Below are 18,242 nucleotides of genomic sequence, written 5' to 3'. Positions count from 1 at the left end.
TCTCAGTCTGAACAGTATTAAAATACACTAAGTATTAATTCCAAATACGTTGTAAGCCAAAGTGCATTTCTGCTAATTGCAGCAGATCCTAGAGGTCAAAGGTCACCAAATGTCTTGAGTGTCCTCCTAATGGGGTCATGAGTGACTCCATGTACTAAGTTTGGTTATAGATTAATTGGGTTGCTATATGAGCTCACTTCCTGTTTGGCGGCTTTGAATTGGAAAAATCTGTTCGATAGCTTTTGTTCGGCTTGGTCTGAAGATCATATGTACTAAGTTTCTTGAAAATCGGACAAACTATGTGAGGCGTGAAACCTCTTGGTCCAAGGATTCCAAAGGTCCAAGGATTCATAGATACCTAATTTTTGACAATCGGGTCAACTGGACAAAAGTTACGTGCGTGAACCTACTTCCAAATTTGGCCTGTTGGTGGTGCTAGAGCGCTCTAGGTGCCGGCATGAAACTTGGTGAAGTTAATCATGGCACTGTCATCAATCAGTGTGCCAAATTTCACAACTTTTTACCAGATGGTTCTATGGGCTGCCATTGACTTCAATGACAGAAGCGTAATAATAATAGGGAAGAAAAGTGATGTGACTAAGAAGGCCCTCGACGAGATGTACTTGGGACTTTCTTCCAAATAGGGGTAGCCTTTCACCATATGCAGTAGTATGCGCACATGCACCCTTGCAACTGACAGAAATGATGTACGCACCTCTGTTAACCACCACAACACTGGGAGGCGCTACATTCATAAAAAGTCTGTAATCAACGAGGAAGAAACGATGTGACGTCTAGAGATATCTCTGTCCCCTTGTTTACTTTCAGAGGAACGCTCTTGACCCAACTTTTTGACAGGTCCTCTGTAATCAGTCTCGAGAGAGAGGTCGATCGTCTGTGTTTTGTGAGCAGTTCGCCTCTTGCCCCTTAATACATCCCTGTCTAACGGACAGGCCGTTTCAATGCATTTCAGAGCCTTAAATCCTCAAAGGAGATGGACGCTGCCGATTTGTTTACAAGCTGCAGGAAGGGCGACATTTCTAGAGTGAGGTACGTGCAAACAGTCTGTTTGTTGGAAATGTGTGACGACGTCCTGACTTTTCGTGTTGTGCACTACAGTCTTTTAATGCCACTTGAGACAGCATTCTAAAAAGTGACCTCAACCATGGTGTATCGCTGCGAAGTCACGCAATCAGCTCAACCTAGTTACAATGTCTAGAAACTAGTTGCAATGTCTAGAAACATTCGTTATGTGTTGACAGCTAAGACTTTTAACGTCAGATACGCATGGAAGTTTCAAGGGCTTGGTTTTGCTATCACGAATTTCTGAAATGTATTTAGGTATTAAGTGGATGGTCTAACAGACTTAACACTGGTTGACCCTAACTGGACCACAGCTGACCACACCCACCTTTTGTTGTGTGTTGGTGTGTGTATATGTGTAGGCTATAGCCTATTACACACAATAGTCGTTCAGTTTTCAGGCCTTGAACATCTGAGTGTGACAGAAAATCAACACTTCTCAAGTTTCACAGAAGCATGCAGTTAGCTTTGGTTGGGGCTGATTTTTGTCCATGTGTGGAACTTCAGAGAAGTAAACACCATGCACAGATAGAATTCTCCAGGTGTTCGTTTAGGTCAGAATGGTTGCAACATGCCTACTGTAAAGCGGAATGTTTTACATTCTCAGACACCTGGTTGAACAGAGAGATGTGGAACTGAATGTCAGAGACAAATGGGACAGCACACCTCTGTAAGTTTTGCCCTAGTTAAATGTCTGCTTTTACACACAGGCCATTCCTTCAACACCTGGATTTATACAAATAAGAACATTTCCATAAGTACACACTTTCTCTGCCCACTCTTAATCATACCACACCAATCTATCAAATATGCACTTTAGTGTGCTCTTCCTCAACACAAAGTATGCATCAACAGTGCTGTTAAGGAGATGTTGTGTGTGGGTGTGTTTGCGTGTGTGTGTGTGTGTGTGTGTGTGTGTGGGTGTGGACTGGTTTTCCTGCAGGTATTATGCTTGTCTGTGTGGACACGAGGAGCTGGTGCAGTATCTGTTGGCCAATGGTAAGTCTTTTCTCTCGTGATCTCCTCCCCTCTGTTCCCCTTCTTCCTGTTTGTCATCACCACGCCCCCTCTCCCCTCTCCGTAACACCTGGCTCTGGTCCCTCTGTATGTAAAGGGGCTAAGTGTGAGGCCAACACGTTTGACGGAGAGAGATGTCTGTATGGATCCCTGAGTGACCCCATACGCCGCCTGCTGAAGGAGTACAAGCGCATCACAGCAAAGGCCATGCAACGGGACTATTATGACCACTTCCTGCACACGTAAGGCTACTTCCACGCTCACATATACACTTTCATTCCCTTTCTCTATCTCTCTATCTATCTCTCTCTCTCTCTCTCTCTCACACACACACACACACACACACACACACACACACACACACACACACACACACACACTAGTGTTGCACGGTGTATCGATACTAAAAAGGTATCACGATGCCTTCACGCAAAAAACGATTTGCGACGTTTTTATAATCGATACTTTATTAAAATAATAACATTCTTTGTCTGTGTGAACGGCTGCTCTCACTGCTCCTTGCACGCATCTAGGCAAGTGGGCGTGTCAAGCAGGCAGCTCTGAGTGAGTGAGTGCGCGTGGATAAAACAAAAGGTGAAATCTGGAACTATTTCGTATACATCGCGAATAGTGAAGGCAAGTCATCAGGTACACAGAGGGCTGTTTGTAAAATATGTTTCAAAGTAATTTAAAAGCAGTAGGCTACGCATGGAACTTGGCTAAACACTTCACAGACATATCCCAACATTTTTAAAGAGTTCAAAGAACGACAGGTTAACGAATATGCTATAGAAAACACGACTACATGGTTAGTGCCAAGTTCTTGCGGATGTGAACAGAAGCTCTTTGTTGTGTCCAGGTTGTTGGAGCAGGGCCCCTTCAGTGACGTGGTGTTTCTGGTCCATGGGGAGACATTCCGAGCTCACCGCTGTGTGCTGGGTTCTCGATCCGAGTACTTCACACACATGTTCCAGACCAAGTGGAAGGGAAAGACTATGATCGCCCTCAAACACCCACTGGTCAGCAATGAAGCCTTATGACTTCCCTCTTAGCATGATGTCCATATAAGCTAATATATTCATTCCACACTCATCCTCAAATTTCTCTTTCTCTTTCCCTTATGTAGATAAACCCTGCTGCCTTTGCAGCCCTCTTGCAGTATTTTTACACAGGTAAGTCCATAGTGTCACTGTACCTTATACAGTGTACCATCTACAGTACAGTACTTAACAGCCATCAAATGTGTGCAAGGATTCCGTATCACAGTAGCCTACATTTAATCCTCAAGCCACATATAAGGAAGACTAAAACCTCTACTGTAGGTTTCCATCATTCTGAAAGAAAAGCACTGCAACCCTGAACTAGTACACTAGTGCATTTGAGTTTGTGTGTGTGTGTGCGCAACTTAGAGTATTTGAATGTGTGTGTGTGTGTGTAACTGAGTGTATTTGAATTTACGTGTGTGTGTGTGTGTGTGTGTGTGTGTGTGTGTGTTTTAAGGTCGTTTGGACATTGATGTGAGCTATGTGGATGATTTGAAGCGGCTGGCTAAGCAGTGTAAGATGGGAGATCTTATCGAGGAACTGGAGGCAAAGTGCAAGCAGGTGTATGACTTTGGTAAGATTCTTCTCTGTTGTTTCTGTTTTGCACATAACGTGTTATCTACTGTAAAGTCTGATTTGATTGAATGATTAATTGATTTATTGATTGATTGATTGATTGATTGATGGATTAATTGATGGATTCATAATGCAAAACTGTAAAACAGCAACAATCATTGTGTATTAGTATATTATTATTTTGATCAAAATTAATTTCTGACATTTTAGTGTAATCTCTTAATGCAATAATGACCTCAAACCTAATAAACTAAAGAAATATGGCATGTTGTGAAAAATGTTATGGGTATAAAATGTATCACTGTAGTTGAAGTGCCTTCTCTCTCTGTCTCTCTCTCTCAGTTTCCTCTAAGCCAGGTACCTGTGTGAAGGTTTTGACTCTGGATCCTCATGGCTGTCAGCTCCAGGATGACATGGCCCAGCTGGCTGACTGTTCTCTGCCGGCTGAACTCAGGGTGAGCTCTCCGCACCACAGCCACGTCCCAGACATTACTCTGCTCAAACCCCTCATTGAGATTCCCATGGGTTGATTACTCACACATTCTTTCTTCATTTGAGTACAAAGTTCATTAGAATGTAGAATGATGGTCATCGTCAATATGGACAGTGTGCAGTGTGCCTGGTGGATGGTGAAGAAACTGGTGAAGAAACTCTGAATCCTAAGTGGAGAGTTATCCTGAAGATGGTTTAAATTTAACACTACAGTTCAGTGAGAGCATTTGAGTATTTCATTGATCTTGTGTCTCCTTGCAGGTTGGATTTGGTGAGCTTCCATTTGATAAAACCGACAACTTCCCAAGTTATCCAGATATATGCTTCCAAGTCGAAGGCTATCACTTCCTGTGTCACAAAGTGGGTACAGATGTTGTTGTTTTCTGTCAGCAGTCATCAGAAATAACTGATTAAATATTTATTAACTAATAATGGAGCTCTGTTTCTGTGTGTGTGTGTCCATTTCCAGCCTTTTTTCTGTGGCCGCAGTGACTATTTTAAGGCCTTATTGGAAGATCATTTCAGCGAGGGGGAGACGCTGCCTTCGGCCCCTCACATCCCAGTCATCACTTTGCACAACATCTCCCATGAACTCTTCACCAAAATACTGTACTATATCTACAGCGATGACACAGAGGTAGATATCCCTTAAATATTGTGTCATGTAGTTTAGATATTACATTTTCATTTATTGATTTGGCAGATGCTTTTGTCCAAAGTGACTTACAGCAATAAGCTACATTTAAGCTACAGTGCAGAGGAGACCTTAGCTAGGAATGACCACTGCATCTGTCAATATATGTACATAGTCATTAAGCAGATGCCTATATGCAAAGGGATTTGCAGAGTTGTATTAGCATGCATTCTCTAGCAGAGCCACAACCTTGCTGTTAGCGCTTTGCTCTGTCAGTAGACAGTGGAACAGGGCCAGTGATGCTCTCTGTGCCCTGCTGTGAGTGCAGCTGTCCCAGGAGAACGTGTACGAGGTGCTGTGGGTGGCTGACATGTACCTGCTGCCGGGCCTGAAGCGCCTGTGTGGGAAGAGCCTGGCGTCGCTGCTGAGCGAGGACAACGTGATGCACGTGTGGAGGAGCGCGCGCCTCTTCAACCTCTCCCGCCTGGAGGACCTTTGCACGGAGTACATGGCTAAGATCATCGAGAGGGTAGGTATCTCTGTGTCTGTCTGTTCATCTGCTTGTCTGTCTGTCTGGCTGTGTGTGTGTGTGTGTGTGTGTGTTGTGATATCATGAGAGGCTACACGGCTCTCAGCGGGACAGTTCAGCAGTGCAAGGACACAAGGTTATAACACAACGAAGGTTTTTAATAAAGTTCTTGGAAATTAACGAAAAGGTATGCCAAGTTCAAAAGGGTAACTAAGGATAAGGTTGATCTTTCAACAGTCAAAACTTAATGTCTCTTCAAACGTGAAATCATAGTCCCATTCCCTCAGGAAAATATCTTCTTGGAAACCGGTCTTCAGCCTTACTTTAGTCAGCGCCGCAGCCCATGGCCAATCCAGCGGTAAGTATTCCAGTCTTCAAGTACTTCACGTGGAAAGTGCTACTTCGACGGTCTGTAACTTCTCTGAGAGCACAACTTGGAGCTTGTCTCCCAAACCCCACTCTGACACCAACTATGTCCCTGCGCTTTAAAAGCCCTTCGCTCATCCGCCCTGATCGGGTCTCAGGTGTGTTGGGGATCTCGTGGGAGTTTCCAACTCCACCAGCAGATGGAGCCAAAGCTGTCCGTGACTGCAGCCATCTCAGGGGGAATGTAGCGCCTCCAGGACGCAGCCTCTCGCGGGACATCACACATCCCTCCCTCAGACCACGCCCCGCCGGGTGAAGGGGAGGCGAAGAAGGCCGGGCCGGGAGAGGGCATCCCAGATTGCCGCCGTTGCCAGCCCTGTGAACAACAGAAAGTTAAACGCTGCAAGCTCAAAACCATCTGGTAACCTCTACTGTTAGTCTCCCCGGGTTCCTGGCCATCCACTGTAGAGGGGCATGATCAGACACCACCGTGAAACCGCCAGCCCCAGGAGGTAGAACCTAGGGATTCCAGGGCCCAGGTTACAGCTAGGCATTCCTTTTCCACAGTGGAATAGTTCTTTTCTCCCTTGGAAGTAGCTTCCGGCTGAGGTAGAGAACGGATGTTCTCACTGCCATGTGCCTGGGCGAAAGTACAGCACCCAGACCCACCTCCAAGCATCCGCTTGGACAATGAAGTCCTTTCTTGAAGTCCAAGGCCACCAGGATCGGACTGGAACACAGGACTTGCTTCAGGTCGACGAAGGCAGGCCCGCTGGAGACCAAACGGGAGCCGGTATACTGGTAGAGCCCCCTGGTGTGGTAAAGGCCGCCTTCTCCTTCGGGACTCGGGTCAGGGGCACCTGCCAGTAGCCTTGGTGAGGTCAAGAGTGGTTAGGAAGCCAGCATGCCCCAAGGAGTCTATCAAGTCATCAACACGAGGCATGGGGTATGCATCAAACCTCCGACACTTCATTTAACTTCCAATAGTCATTACAAAATCGCACTGACCCGCCTGGTTTGGGGACCAGGACAATGGGACTTGCCCAGGCACTTTGGGGACTCCTTCGACACCCCCAGCTCCAGCATCTTCCTTACCTCCTCCTGAATAACCACTTTACGGCCTCCGCACGCTGTAAGGACGCTGGTTTTACCGCTTGCCAGGCATGGTGCGGATCTCATGTTGGACCACCTTGTGTGCCCAGGTAGGGAGGAGAAGACATCTCGTTAGCATCCACCAACCCAGGGCCATCTGCCGTTGATGTGGGGACAGGCTTGGACCCACCTGGACCTATTCTCTCCTGGTTCCTTGGTCTCTGTGGGGGTAGACAGCTGAACAACGCCTCCCTGGCGTACAATTTCTTTAAAAGGTTAACATGGTAAATCTGCTCAGGCTCTTTATCAGGTTGCCTCACCTTGTAGTTTACCTCTCCCACGTTCAATGACCTCATATGGCCCTTTGCCAGGTTGCCAGGAATTTGCATTCCACGGTTGGCACTAGACCAGCACTCGGTCTCCGGGCTTAAACTCTGGGTTGAGCAGATCTATTGTAGGAGGCTTGCTGTTGCCGCTGAGCAGTCTCCATGTGTTCACGCATCATGGGATAGACAGCCTTCATTCTCTCCCCTCATGGCCCCACATGCTCGATCAGGGTCCCTGTCGGGCATCGAAAGTTGTTCTCCCGGCCTCCTTTTGGCAATGTCCAGCAGTCCTCGGGTCTGTAAGAAAGCAAGAGCTCAAAGGGTGAAAACCCGTGAGATCTATTGGAGGTACCTCTCTCATCGCAAAACAGTAGGTACGGTAGCAGTTGATCCCAGTTGCTCTCATCTTCCCGGATCGCCTTCCCAGCATGGATTTTAGGGTTTTGTTAAAACGCTCAACCAGTCTGCCTGTCTGGGGGTGGTAGACTGACGCTCTCAGCTGTTTGATCTTCAGCAGAGCACAGAGTTCTTTCATCACCTTGGACATGAATGGACTCCCCTTTGGTCTGTCAATATCTCCTTCGGGAGCCCCAGACTAGTTGGGACAGAAGGAACAACCCCCACATTTGTTTTGATGTAGCCTTCCTCATGGATGGCTCCCAGGATATCGGGTTGCATAGTCCAGGGATGACCAGAACGCACTCGATGTCCCCCTGAACTCTTCGGTAAGGGCCCAACGATGTCCAGTCCAACTCTCCCCAAACGGGCCCCGATAATGGGCAAGGGAATGACCGGTTTCTTCTATATGGCTTTTGCCACCCTGACACACTCAGGCAACCACGACAGTAGTTCTCATCTCTTTGTGCACTCCTAGCCAAAAAAGAAGCCGCGAAGATTCTTTCTTTAGTCTTTTCTACCCCTAGGTGAGTTCTAGTGGTGGGTGTGCTAGGTTGAGTACGGTGGCCCGGGTGGGCTGTGGTATGAGGAGCTGTTCATGCACCTCACCATTTTTCCATACCACCTGGATACACTAACCCCGGTTTACTGCAAAATGGGGGTAGGTAGGGCTTGTCCCATCCCCTAGCACCACCTCCCTCCATCACCTGCACATTTTTTCAAAGCATTTGTAAGAGTGGGATCTTGTAACTGGGCTGTACCATACTGGCCTGTGAGAGGGGGAAGCTCTTTTTGGTGCCTTGGACGCCTTTCCTCGCTGAGATTGGAGCACTTCCTGGGACCATGTTCTTCCGCTGTGTCTGACCAGTCTCTGAATCAGCCTGACACCTGCCATCCCTGCAAGAGCACAGGCTGGAGGAGTGGAGTTCTGAGGGTTGTATTATGCATTCTCAGGATAATGCCTTACCTCTCCGCCTCAGGTACTCGGGTCAGCCTCTCCTGAGTCTCCCTCCACAGTGGTGAAAGGCTGGGCAGTCTCTGGCCCAATTAGGACAGGAACAGGAAGGGAATCAACCACCCCCGCCGCCTTGAGATGGTTCCCCTGGTGGTGGCCATGAAGTTCAGTGGTGGGTAGTCTCTGGTGTCTCCCATGGACACAGGAAACCTGAGGACTTTCCCTGGGGTCAGACACATGAATCCACCAGATCCCACGCACCAGGGTGACCCGGGCATCGGGAATCTAGCAGAGCTTCCACATCATGGTGATTCACAGTCACCGGCAGGTGGGGTCGCTCTTGGGCTTACATCACACTCCCACTCCCTTAAGCAAAAAGGTGGGCGGTGGTGAGCTGAGGACTCAGCAGTGGGCATAGGCTCATCTGCCGTTTCCCACACTGCCAGGGAGATGTGTCCCATCTCCCCACACCGTAACACTGTCGGGTTTCACTCTCCCCGTGTCCTCTCCTGGTGCCGGGCTGGTCTCTGGCTCCCCCTGGAGCCTGGACAGCTCCTGAAGTGGCTGGGTTAGTTCTTTGGACGGCTCTCCCGCCTGTGGCGGGACGACTCTGGGGCTCTTTTCTGAAGCCCGAAACATCTCTGCTGTGGCCTGGTACCTTCCACAGCTTCCACGGTTAGGGTCCACTGCCTCAAGGCCTGTTGACTGATGAGCCGCTTTCACCATAAGGCAGGGCCCGTGGTACTTGTCCATTCACAACGGCCTCCACTACCGCAGCGTCGTATCCTCCGGTCCAGCCATTTCCGCGATCCGACAAGTTCGCATCTGTGCACGAGGAGGCTGGTCTGGTTGAAAGGTCCAGCTGTGGAAACGCTTGGGCCATGCCAAACTTGGTGAGCCCAATTGCTGAGGATCTCCGCCCAGTGCATCATAGTCAGTCAGCCTGTCAGAGGCCAGGTCCCGACAGCATTCTGGCGCATTCCACAGAAAGGGGCTAACAGTCCAACCCACTGTACCTTTTGGGCCACGCCTCAGTAGTGGCTGTAGCTTCAATGCGGCAGGTACCAACGCCATCGGTTGTGGCTCCCATCTTAGATATAAATCACCTCGGCCTTATTGGGCTGACATTACTTAACGGCCAACTATCTCTGCAATTGCAGTTCCTCTTGCTCCTCCAAGAGAGCCACGGCCGCCATGCCTGGGCTTGCTGGCCAGCCACCAGGGCTTTCAAAATGGCCTCCATTTGTTTTTGTGGGAGGTCTACGGAAAATTGATATCAACTGTTCAGTGTCCTCCCTCTGACATGCACTATTAGCGTTTGAATCCCCACCGCATTCTCCACCATATGTGATATCATGGGAGAGGCCACACGGCGCTCAGCGGGACAGTTCAAAGCAGTGCAAGGACACAAGGTTATAACACAACGAAGGTTTTAATAAAGTTCTTGAAATTAACCTAGTGCTGGGTATGCCAAGTTCAAAAGGGTAACTAAGGATAAGGTTGATCTTTCAACAGTCAAAACTTAATGTCTCTTCAAACGGAAATCATAGTCCCATTCCCCAGGAAAAATCTTTCTTGGAAACCGGTCTTCAGCCTTTACTTTAGTCAGCCACAGCCCATGGCCAATCCAGCTGCAAGGCATTCCAGTCTTCTGGCACTTCCACGCGGGAAAGTGCTACTGACGGGTCTGTAACCCTCTGAGAGCACAACTTTGGAGTTTGTCTCCCAAAACCCCACTCTGGACACCAACTATGTCTCTCATGCTCTTTAAAAGCTCCTCGTGGGTTCATCCGCCCTGATCGGTCTCAGGTGTGTTGGGATCTCGTGGTGGAGTTTCCAACTCCACCAGCAGATGGAGCCAAGCTGTCCGCGACTGCAGCCATTCAGGGGAATGTAGCCCCTCCAGGACGCGAGCCTCTCGTGACATCACATCCCCCGAGACCTGACGTCTGTCAAGTGAAGGAGGCGAAGGCTGGCGTCATACCGGGAGAGGGTATCCCAAGATTGTCATGGGCGCTTGCCAGCCCCAGAACAACAGAAAAGTTAAACGCTTGCAAGCTCAAACCATCTGGTAACCCTACTGTTATCTCGGTTCCTGGCCATCCACTGTAGAGGCATGATCAGACACCACCAGAAACCGGTCGTCTCCAGGAGGTAGAACCGCAGGGATTCCAGGCCCAGGTTACAGGGGCATTCCTTTTCCACAGTGGAATAGTTCTTCTCCCTTGGAAGTAGCTTCGGCAGGAGGTAGAGAACGGGATGTTCCCTCACCGTCATGTGCCTGGGCGATTACAGCACCCAGACCCACCTCCAGGCATCGCCTGGACAATGAAGTCCTTCTTGAAGTCCCGCCACCAGGATCGGACTGGAACACAGGACTTGCTTCAGGTCGAGCGAAGGCAAGCCCGCGGAGACCAAAGCGGGAGCCGGTATACTGGTAGAGCCCCTGGTGTGGTAAAGGCCGTCTTCTCCTTCGGACCGGTCAGGGCACCCGCTCAGTAGCCTTGGTGAGGTCAAGAGTGGTTAGGAAGCGAGCATGCCCCAAGCGAGTCTATCAAGTCATCAACACGCAGGCATGGGGGTATGCATCAAACTCCAGACACTTCATTTAACTTCCAATAGTCATTACAAAATCGTGCTGGACCCTTGCCTGGTTTTGGGGACCAGGACAATGGGACTTGCCCAGGCACTTTGGGGACTCTTGATCACCCCCCAGCTCCAGCATCTTTCCTTACCTCCTCCCCTGAATAACCACTTTTGGCGGGCCTCCCGCACGGTAAGGACGCTGGTTTCACTGCTTTAAGCCAGGCATGGTGCGGATCTCATGTTGACCACCTTGTGTGCCCAGGTAGGGGAGGAGAAGACATCTGGTTGCGATCCACCAACCCAGGGCCATCTGCCGTTGATGTGGGGACAGGCTTGGACCCACCTGGACCTATTTCTCCCCTGGTTCCTTGCCCTGTGGGGGCAGGACATTGAACAACGCCTCCCTGGGCGTGCCACTTCTTTAAAAGGTTAACATGGTAAATCTGTTCAGGCTCTTTATCAGGGTTTGCCTCACCTTGTAGTTTACCTCTCCCCACACGTTCAATGACCTCACATATGGCCCCTTGCCAGGCTGCTGTGAATTTGCATTCCACGGTTGGCACCAGGACCAGCACTTTCGGTCTCCGGCTTAAACTCTGGGTTGAGCAGATCTATTGTAGGGAGGTTTGCTGTTGCCGTTGAGCAGTCTCCATGTGTTCCGCATCATGGGATAGACAGCCTTCATTCTCTCCCCCCTCATGGTCCCCGACATGCTCGATCAGGGTCCCTGTCGTGGCATCAGTTGCTCCTCCCTGGCCCTCCTTGGCAATGTCCAGCAGTCCTCGGGTCTGTAAGAGCAAGAGCTCAAAGGGGTGAAAACCCCGAGACTCCACTGAGGTACCTCTCTCTGATCAAGAAACAGTAGGTACGGTAGCAGCAGGATCCCAGTTGCGCCCCATCTCCCCCGACGCCTTCAAGAGCATGGATTTTAGGGTTTTGTTAGCGTTCAACCAGCCCTCGTCTGTCTGGGGTGGTAGACTGATCGCTTTTCTCAGCTGTTTGATCTTCAGCAGAGCACAGAGTTCTTTCATCACCTTGGACATGAATGGACTCCCTTTGTCTGTCAATATCTCTCCGGGAGCCCCAGACTAGTTGACCAGAAGGAACAACTCCTTGGCGATTTGTTTGGATGTAGCCTTCCTCAGCGGGATGGCCTCAGGATATCGGGTTGCATAGTCCAGGATGACCAGAACGTGCTGATGTCCCCTGGAACTCTTCGGTAAGGGCCCAACGATGTCCAGTCCAATCCTCTCAAACGGGGTCTCGATAATGGGCAAGGGAATGACCGGGTTTCTTCTATATGTGGGCTTTGGCGCCACCCGCTGACACTCAGGGCAACCACGACAGTAGTTCTCGATCTCTTTGTGCACTCCTGGCCAAAAGAAGCGTCGCCAAGATTCTTTCTTTAGTCTTTTCTACCCCTAGTGAGTTCCCCTAGCTGGTGGGTGTGTGCTAGGTTGAGGCACGGGTGGTCCGGTGGGGGCTGTGGTATGAGGAGCTGTTCATGCACCTCACCATTTTTCCATACCACCTGATACACTAACCCCCGGTTTACTGCAAAATGGGGGTAGGTAGGGCTTGTCCGATCCCCTAGCACCACTCCCTCCATCACCTGCACATTTTTCAAAGCATTTGTAAGAGTGGGATCTTGTAACTGGGCTGTACCATACTGGCCTGTGAGAGGGGAAGCTCTTTGGTGCCTTGGCGTCTTCCTCGCTGGAGGGTGGGAGCACTTCCTGGGACCATGTTCTCTTCCGCTGTGTCTGGACCAGTCTCTGAATCAGCCTGGACACCTGCCATCCCTGCAAGAGCACAGGCTGGAGTGAGTGGAGTTCTGAGGGTTGTACTTGCGTATTCTCAGGATCGTCTTACCTCTCTCCTCGCCCGGGAGGTACTCGGTCAGCCTCTCCCTGAGTCTCCCTCCCACAGTGGGTGAAAGGCTGGGCAGTCTCGTCCAATTAGGACAGGAACAGGTAGGGAATCAACCACCCCCGCCGTCTTGAGGATGGTTCCCCTGGTGGTGGTCATTGCGAGTTCAGTGGTGGGGTAGTCTCTGGTGTCTCCATGGACACAGGAAACCGTGAGGACTTTCCTGGGGTCAGACACGATGAATCCACCAGATCCCACGCACCAGGGTGACCCGGCTACGGAATCTAGCAGAGCTTCCACATCATGGTGATTCACAGTCACCGGGCAGGTGGTCGTGGATTCTATCGCCATCTGACCCCACTCCGAAATGGGCTAAAAAAAAGGTGGGCGGGGTGGTGAGCTGGAGGACTCAGCAGTGGGCATAGGCTCATCTGCGGTTTCCCACACTGCCAGGAGATGTGTCCCATCTCCCCACACCGGCAACACTGTCGGGTTTCACTCCTCCCGGTGTCCCTCTTCCTGGTGCCGGCTGGTCTCTGGCTCCCCCTGGAGCCTGGACAGCTCCTGAAGTGGCTGGGTTGGGGTTCTTTGGCCAGGCTCCTCCCGTCTGTGTGGGGACGCACTCTGGGGCTCTTTTCTTGGAAGCCCGAAACATCTCTGCTGTGGCCTGGTACCTTTCCACAGCTTCCACGGTTAGGGTCCACTGTCGTCAAGGCCTGTTGACTGATGAGCGTTTAAGCCTCATAAAGGCAGGGGGCCCGTAGTACTTGTCCACCACAGCGGCCTCCACTACTGCAGCTGCCGTACTCTTCTCGGGTCCAGCCATTTTCCGTGATCCTGGACAAGTTCGTGCATCTGTGCACGAGGAGGCTTTTGGTCTGGTTGAAAGGTCCAGCTGTGGAAACGCCTGGGCCATGCCAAGCAAACTTGGTGAGCCCACTTCTGCTGAGGATCTCCGCCTTCAGTGCATCATAGTCAGTCAGCCCTGTCAGAGGCCAGGTCCCGGACAGCACTGGCGATTCCCCCCCCACAGAAAGGGGCTAACAGTCCAACCCACTGTACCTTGGGCCACGCTTCCCTAGTGGCTGTAGCTTCAAAGGCGTGCAGGTACGCCTCAACGTCATCTGTGGCCCCCATCTTAGATATAAAATCACTCGCCCTTATTGGGCGGACATTACGAACGGCCAACTATCTCTGCAATTGCAGTTCCTCTTGCTCCTCCAAGAGAGCCACGGTCGCTTGCGTCTGGGCTTGCTGGCCAGCCACCAGGGCTTTCAAAATGGCCTCCATTTTGTTTTGTGGGAGGTCTACGGAAAATTGGGATATCAACTGTTCAGTGTCCTCCTCTGACATGCACTATTAGCGTTTGAACTCTGCCCGCATTCTCCACCATATGTGATATCATGAGAGGCTACACGGCTCTCAGCGGGACAGTTCAGCAGTGCAAGGACACAAGGTTATAACACAACGAAGGTTTTTAATAAAGTTCTTGGGAATTAACAAAAAGGTATGCCAAGTTCAAAAGGGTAACTAAGGATAAGGTTGATCTTTCAACAGTCAAAACCTAATGTCTTTTCAAACGTGAAATCATAGCCCCATTCCCTCAGGAAAATATCTTCTTGGAAACCGGTCTTCAGCCTTACTTTAGTCAGCGCCGCAGCCCATGGCCAATCCAGCGGTAGGTAGGGATGTGACGCTCGAAGCTGACGTTTCGAAACAGTGTCGAGCTTCCGAAACAGTGTCGTGTTTCGAACAGTGTTTCGAAGTGTGGTTCAAAATGCCCATGTCACGTGACCATGGCTTAGTGAGGCTTCGTGGTGTTTCAATTTGGTTTGGACAGGTGGCACCACTTGCTGGGCAAATGAGCCAATTACCCGAGTAAACACCTGTTTGATCTAAATTACAAAGTCCCAGAATGCTTAAAAGTCATTCAAAACACATCCTATCTTTGTGGGTTTTTGTGAGAGAGAGATTTTGAGAGATATAGCGACATAGAGACATATAAAGATATAGCGATTTATAGTGCACTTGTGATTGATAGGTTAGTGATATAGATTAATTGACAGGCTAGACAGACAGTGAGCGATAGTTTAGATAGATATAGTCTAGTGCGTTAATATTTAGATAGTAGCAGAAGTAAAAAAAAAATATATGACTGATGCCTTTATTTCAAGAACAGCTGACCCTTTGAAATACTGGCAGGAGAGGAGAGTGGTTTATCCAAACCTAACTGTGATGGCAAAAAAATATTTGTGCATGCCAGCAACAAGTGTGCCTTGTGAAAGAATTTTTTCCAAGGCTGGGGAGGTTTATTCAAAAACAAGAAACAGATTAAATGCCAAGACGGCAGAACAACTGTTATAATAAAAATGTATGTTGACATAAATTTTTTTCCCCCATGTTGTACCTGATTAGTCTAACCTGCTTCACATGTATCCTTTATTTCCCTACAACATGTTCCAAAAAAAAATCCTGGGCCATAAGCATAGCCTACATTTTAAAACCATTGTAGCATTTTCCTCTCCAGCATATTCCAAAGGATAATGTACTATGAAACTGAAATAACAAAACATCTAACTGGCAGATATAAAAATGTTCTAGTTACTGAACGATATACTAGTCTGAAATTTCTAAGCACCAGCAGGAGTCGAACACCGGCCGCTCCGGCCGAATGCAAGTGTGTTAACCACTGAACCATCGTGGCTGTGGGATCTAAATCTTATGTTCCATGTTGGCTATTTATATTCTTCGTCTGAAGCAGTTGTGCTTCACGGTCAAAATGTGATGTTAGCAAAATTGGCCACTAGATGTCACCATGGAGTTACGTGTGTCGGATTGTTTCGAAACCTCGACACATTCCGGCGCAATTGCTTCGAACGTTTCGTTGTTTCACAAAGCCTCGTTCTGCCCATCCCTAGCGGTAAGTATTCCAGTCTTCAGGTAAGTATTCCAGTCTTCAAGTACTTCACGTGGAAAGTGCTACTTCGACGGTCTGTAGCTTCTCTGAGAGCACAACTTGGAGCTTGTCTCCCAAACCCCACTCTGACACCAACTGTGTCTCTGCGCCTTAAAAAGCCCTTCGGCTCATCAGGCCCTGATCGGTCTCAGGTGTGTTGGGATCGCGTGTGTTGAGGGGTGGAGTTTCCAACTCCACCAGCAGATGGAGCCAAAGCTGTCCGTGACTGCAGCCATCTCAGGGGAATGTAGCGCCCCTCCAGGACGCAGCCTCTCGTGACATCACAGTGTGTATACATCTCAGAATTGATGAGAAATCTTTACTATCTGTAGAAGAAAGAATGGTCGTTGTGCAATTCAGAAATTATGGAAAACAATAAATAATATGCTATAGTGTTTTTACTAACTAAGAATCCACTTTGGTATGTCAGTAAAATATGAGCCTACTACAGTCTGTGAATAAGTGTGTAAATGCAACATGTCAACTTTATATCACATTTTAATTATAAATGGAAAAAATGTAAGTGAGTGAGTAAGAGAATCAGAATCAAAGCTTATTACGTGTGTGTGTGTGTGTGTGTGTGTACACATGTCTGCAGCTGGTCGAGCGTCCAGAGTTTGCTGAACTAATCCAAGAGGACGCGGGGGCTGTGGAGGCTCGTCAGGAGACCGACTCCATCCCACTGGTGGACGAGATCCGCTTCCACATCAGCAGCAACGTCCAGACATACAGCGCCATCGAGGAGGCCCAGCAGAAACTCACCGCCCTGGAACTCCTGCTTGTCAACATTGGCCTTGAGTGCTGAGAGAGAGAGAGAGAGAGAGAGAGAGAGAGAGAGAGAGAGAGAGAGAGAGAGAGAGAGAGAGAGAGAGAGAGAGAGAGAGAGAGAGAGAGAGAGAGAGAGAGAGAGAGAGAGAGAGAGAGAGAGAGAGAGAGAGAGAGAGAGAGAAAAAAAAAATGGAGGGAAGGAGAGCGAGAAATGGAGAGAAGGCTAGAAGTGGAGAGAGGTGTGGTGCAGAGTTGACACAGGTCTGACTGGGCTTGAATGAAATGTTTTCCGGAACATTTTAGATTGAGTGTGGCTCATAGAGTCCACTGATTAGTTAGTGGCAAGCAGGACAGGCAGGGAGGGAAGGGGTGTTCCCTCGCCAGCCCAAGGCTAATAAATGATTAACAGAATGTGAACACACATGCTTTATGAACTCAAAAACAACAAAAAATAACCTGATCTCTGAAGAGCATTCACTTTATATCCACTGATATTATGCAAGATATTTGCATATCAAAGTCATATGAAATACACACACAGATTGTAAAAGGTGAGGGGGATATATTCCCCACATGGACAATATGTTGGACAATAATACCAAGTAACTGGTGCTCATTGGTTTACTTTAGTTTTTACTTAGGAAAGATTTCTCCACGAATATTAGATTATTTTCTCTCGTTTTACATAGATTTTGTAAGTGCCGTAAAACACCAGCCATCACCAACTCCTCTTGTAACATCTGTGTTTTATTTTAAATGCTACTAAAAAAATTTGCAAGGAGGTTATAACAGCGTTAAGTAATAGGCAGCTCCTACCTGGAAAGCAAAACTTTGATTTGTTGACCTTTTAAGAGATGTATATGATACTGAAACGTACGTCAATATTATTTTACAGTAACATTCCTTATGTATCCTCTTCCATACTCTTAACATGACACACCTGCTTAGTCACGCTTGAGCTGATCTCTGAGTGTTTGGTGATGGACTAATATGACATACAGGGTTAGGTGAGTGACAGGCAGGAGAATATCACATCATAACTTTTTTATGATGAGCATAGCAGATATTCAAATCTTGCCACAATGTGTTTTTGGTCTGTAGTCACAATCTAACAGGGTGCAGTGCTGCTTAAGATTGTCAGCTACATATTTATATAAGTACTTTATAAGTATAAAGCTTCCATAAAGCTAGCTGGACTCTGATTTAACACAAGAAATAAACAGATGTAAAATTGTTAAAGATGATTTATGGGCTCTGATTTTATTTAGGTTTGACCTCTTTCTCAGGGGTTGTTTTGTCAGCTTTGTGAGAAACTGGTGCAAGAGGACGTGTCTTTCCTGTCTTCTGCCACACGGTGGTGCTGTCTCAGTATGCTACCAGTACCGAGAGGACAATGGAAGGGAAAACCTGGAAAAATCCTGGATCATGAAAAAAAATCTAATCTACATAGTTGAGGTACAACAGTGATATCATTGCCCACAGCTGGTGTGATGTACTTACTCTGACTATTTTTTTATCAGCAAAATGCTTTAAAATATTGTGAATAAATACAAA

At 48.4% G+C, this 18,242-nt stretch overlaps 1 protein-coding gene across 2 annotated transcripts; it reads left to right on the top strand.

The window, feature by feature from the left end:
- The first annotated feature begins 772 nt into the window (after positions 1 to 772).
- abtb1 (ankyrin repeat and BTB (POZ) domain containing 1) lies at positions 773 to 17,927 on the top strand. Of its 2 annotated transcripts, XM_048246848.1 has the most exons (13): positions 773 to 1,050; positions 1,691 to 1,753; positions 2,027 to 2,082; positions 2,198 to 2,342; positions 2,960 to 3,119; positions 3,227 to 3,272; positions 3,601 to 3,717; positions 4,062 to 4,174; positions 4,473 to 4,571; positions 4,681 to 4,848; positions 5,174 to 5,374; positions 16,519 to 16,741; positions 16,903 to 17,927. In XM_048246848.1, the coding sequence occupies exons 1-12, from the start codon at positions 995 to 997 to the stop codon at positions 16,723 to 16,725; spliced, it is 1,431 nt and encodes a 476-aa protein (XP_048102805.1). In that variant the 5' UTR covers positions 773 to 994; the 3' UTR covers positions 16,726 to 16,741; positions 16,903 to 17,927. The 2 variants fall into 2 exon arrangements, with proteins under 2 accessions (XP_048102805.1, XP_048102804.1); XM_048246847.1 differs by lacking the exon at positions 16,903 to 17,927 and having other exon boundaries at positions 16,519 to 16,778.
- Positions 17,928 to 18,242: the final 315 nt, after the last annotated feature.

The sequence above is a fragment of the Alosa alosa genome, chromosome 6 (assembly GCF_017589495.1).
Source record: "Alosa alosa isolate M-15738 ecotype Scorff River chromosome 6, AALO_Geno_1.1, whole genome shotgun sequence".
NCBI classification, from domain to species: Eukaryota; Metazoa; Chordata; class Actinopteri; order Clupeiformes; family Clupeidae; genus Alosa; species Alosa alosa.
Note: the sequence above shows the minus strand (reverse complement) of the source record. Positions and strands in the feature narration are given on the sequence as shown.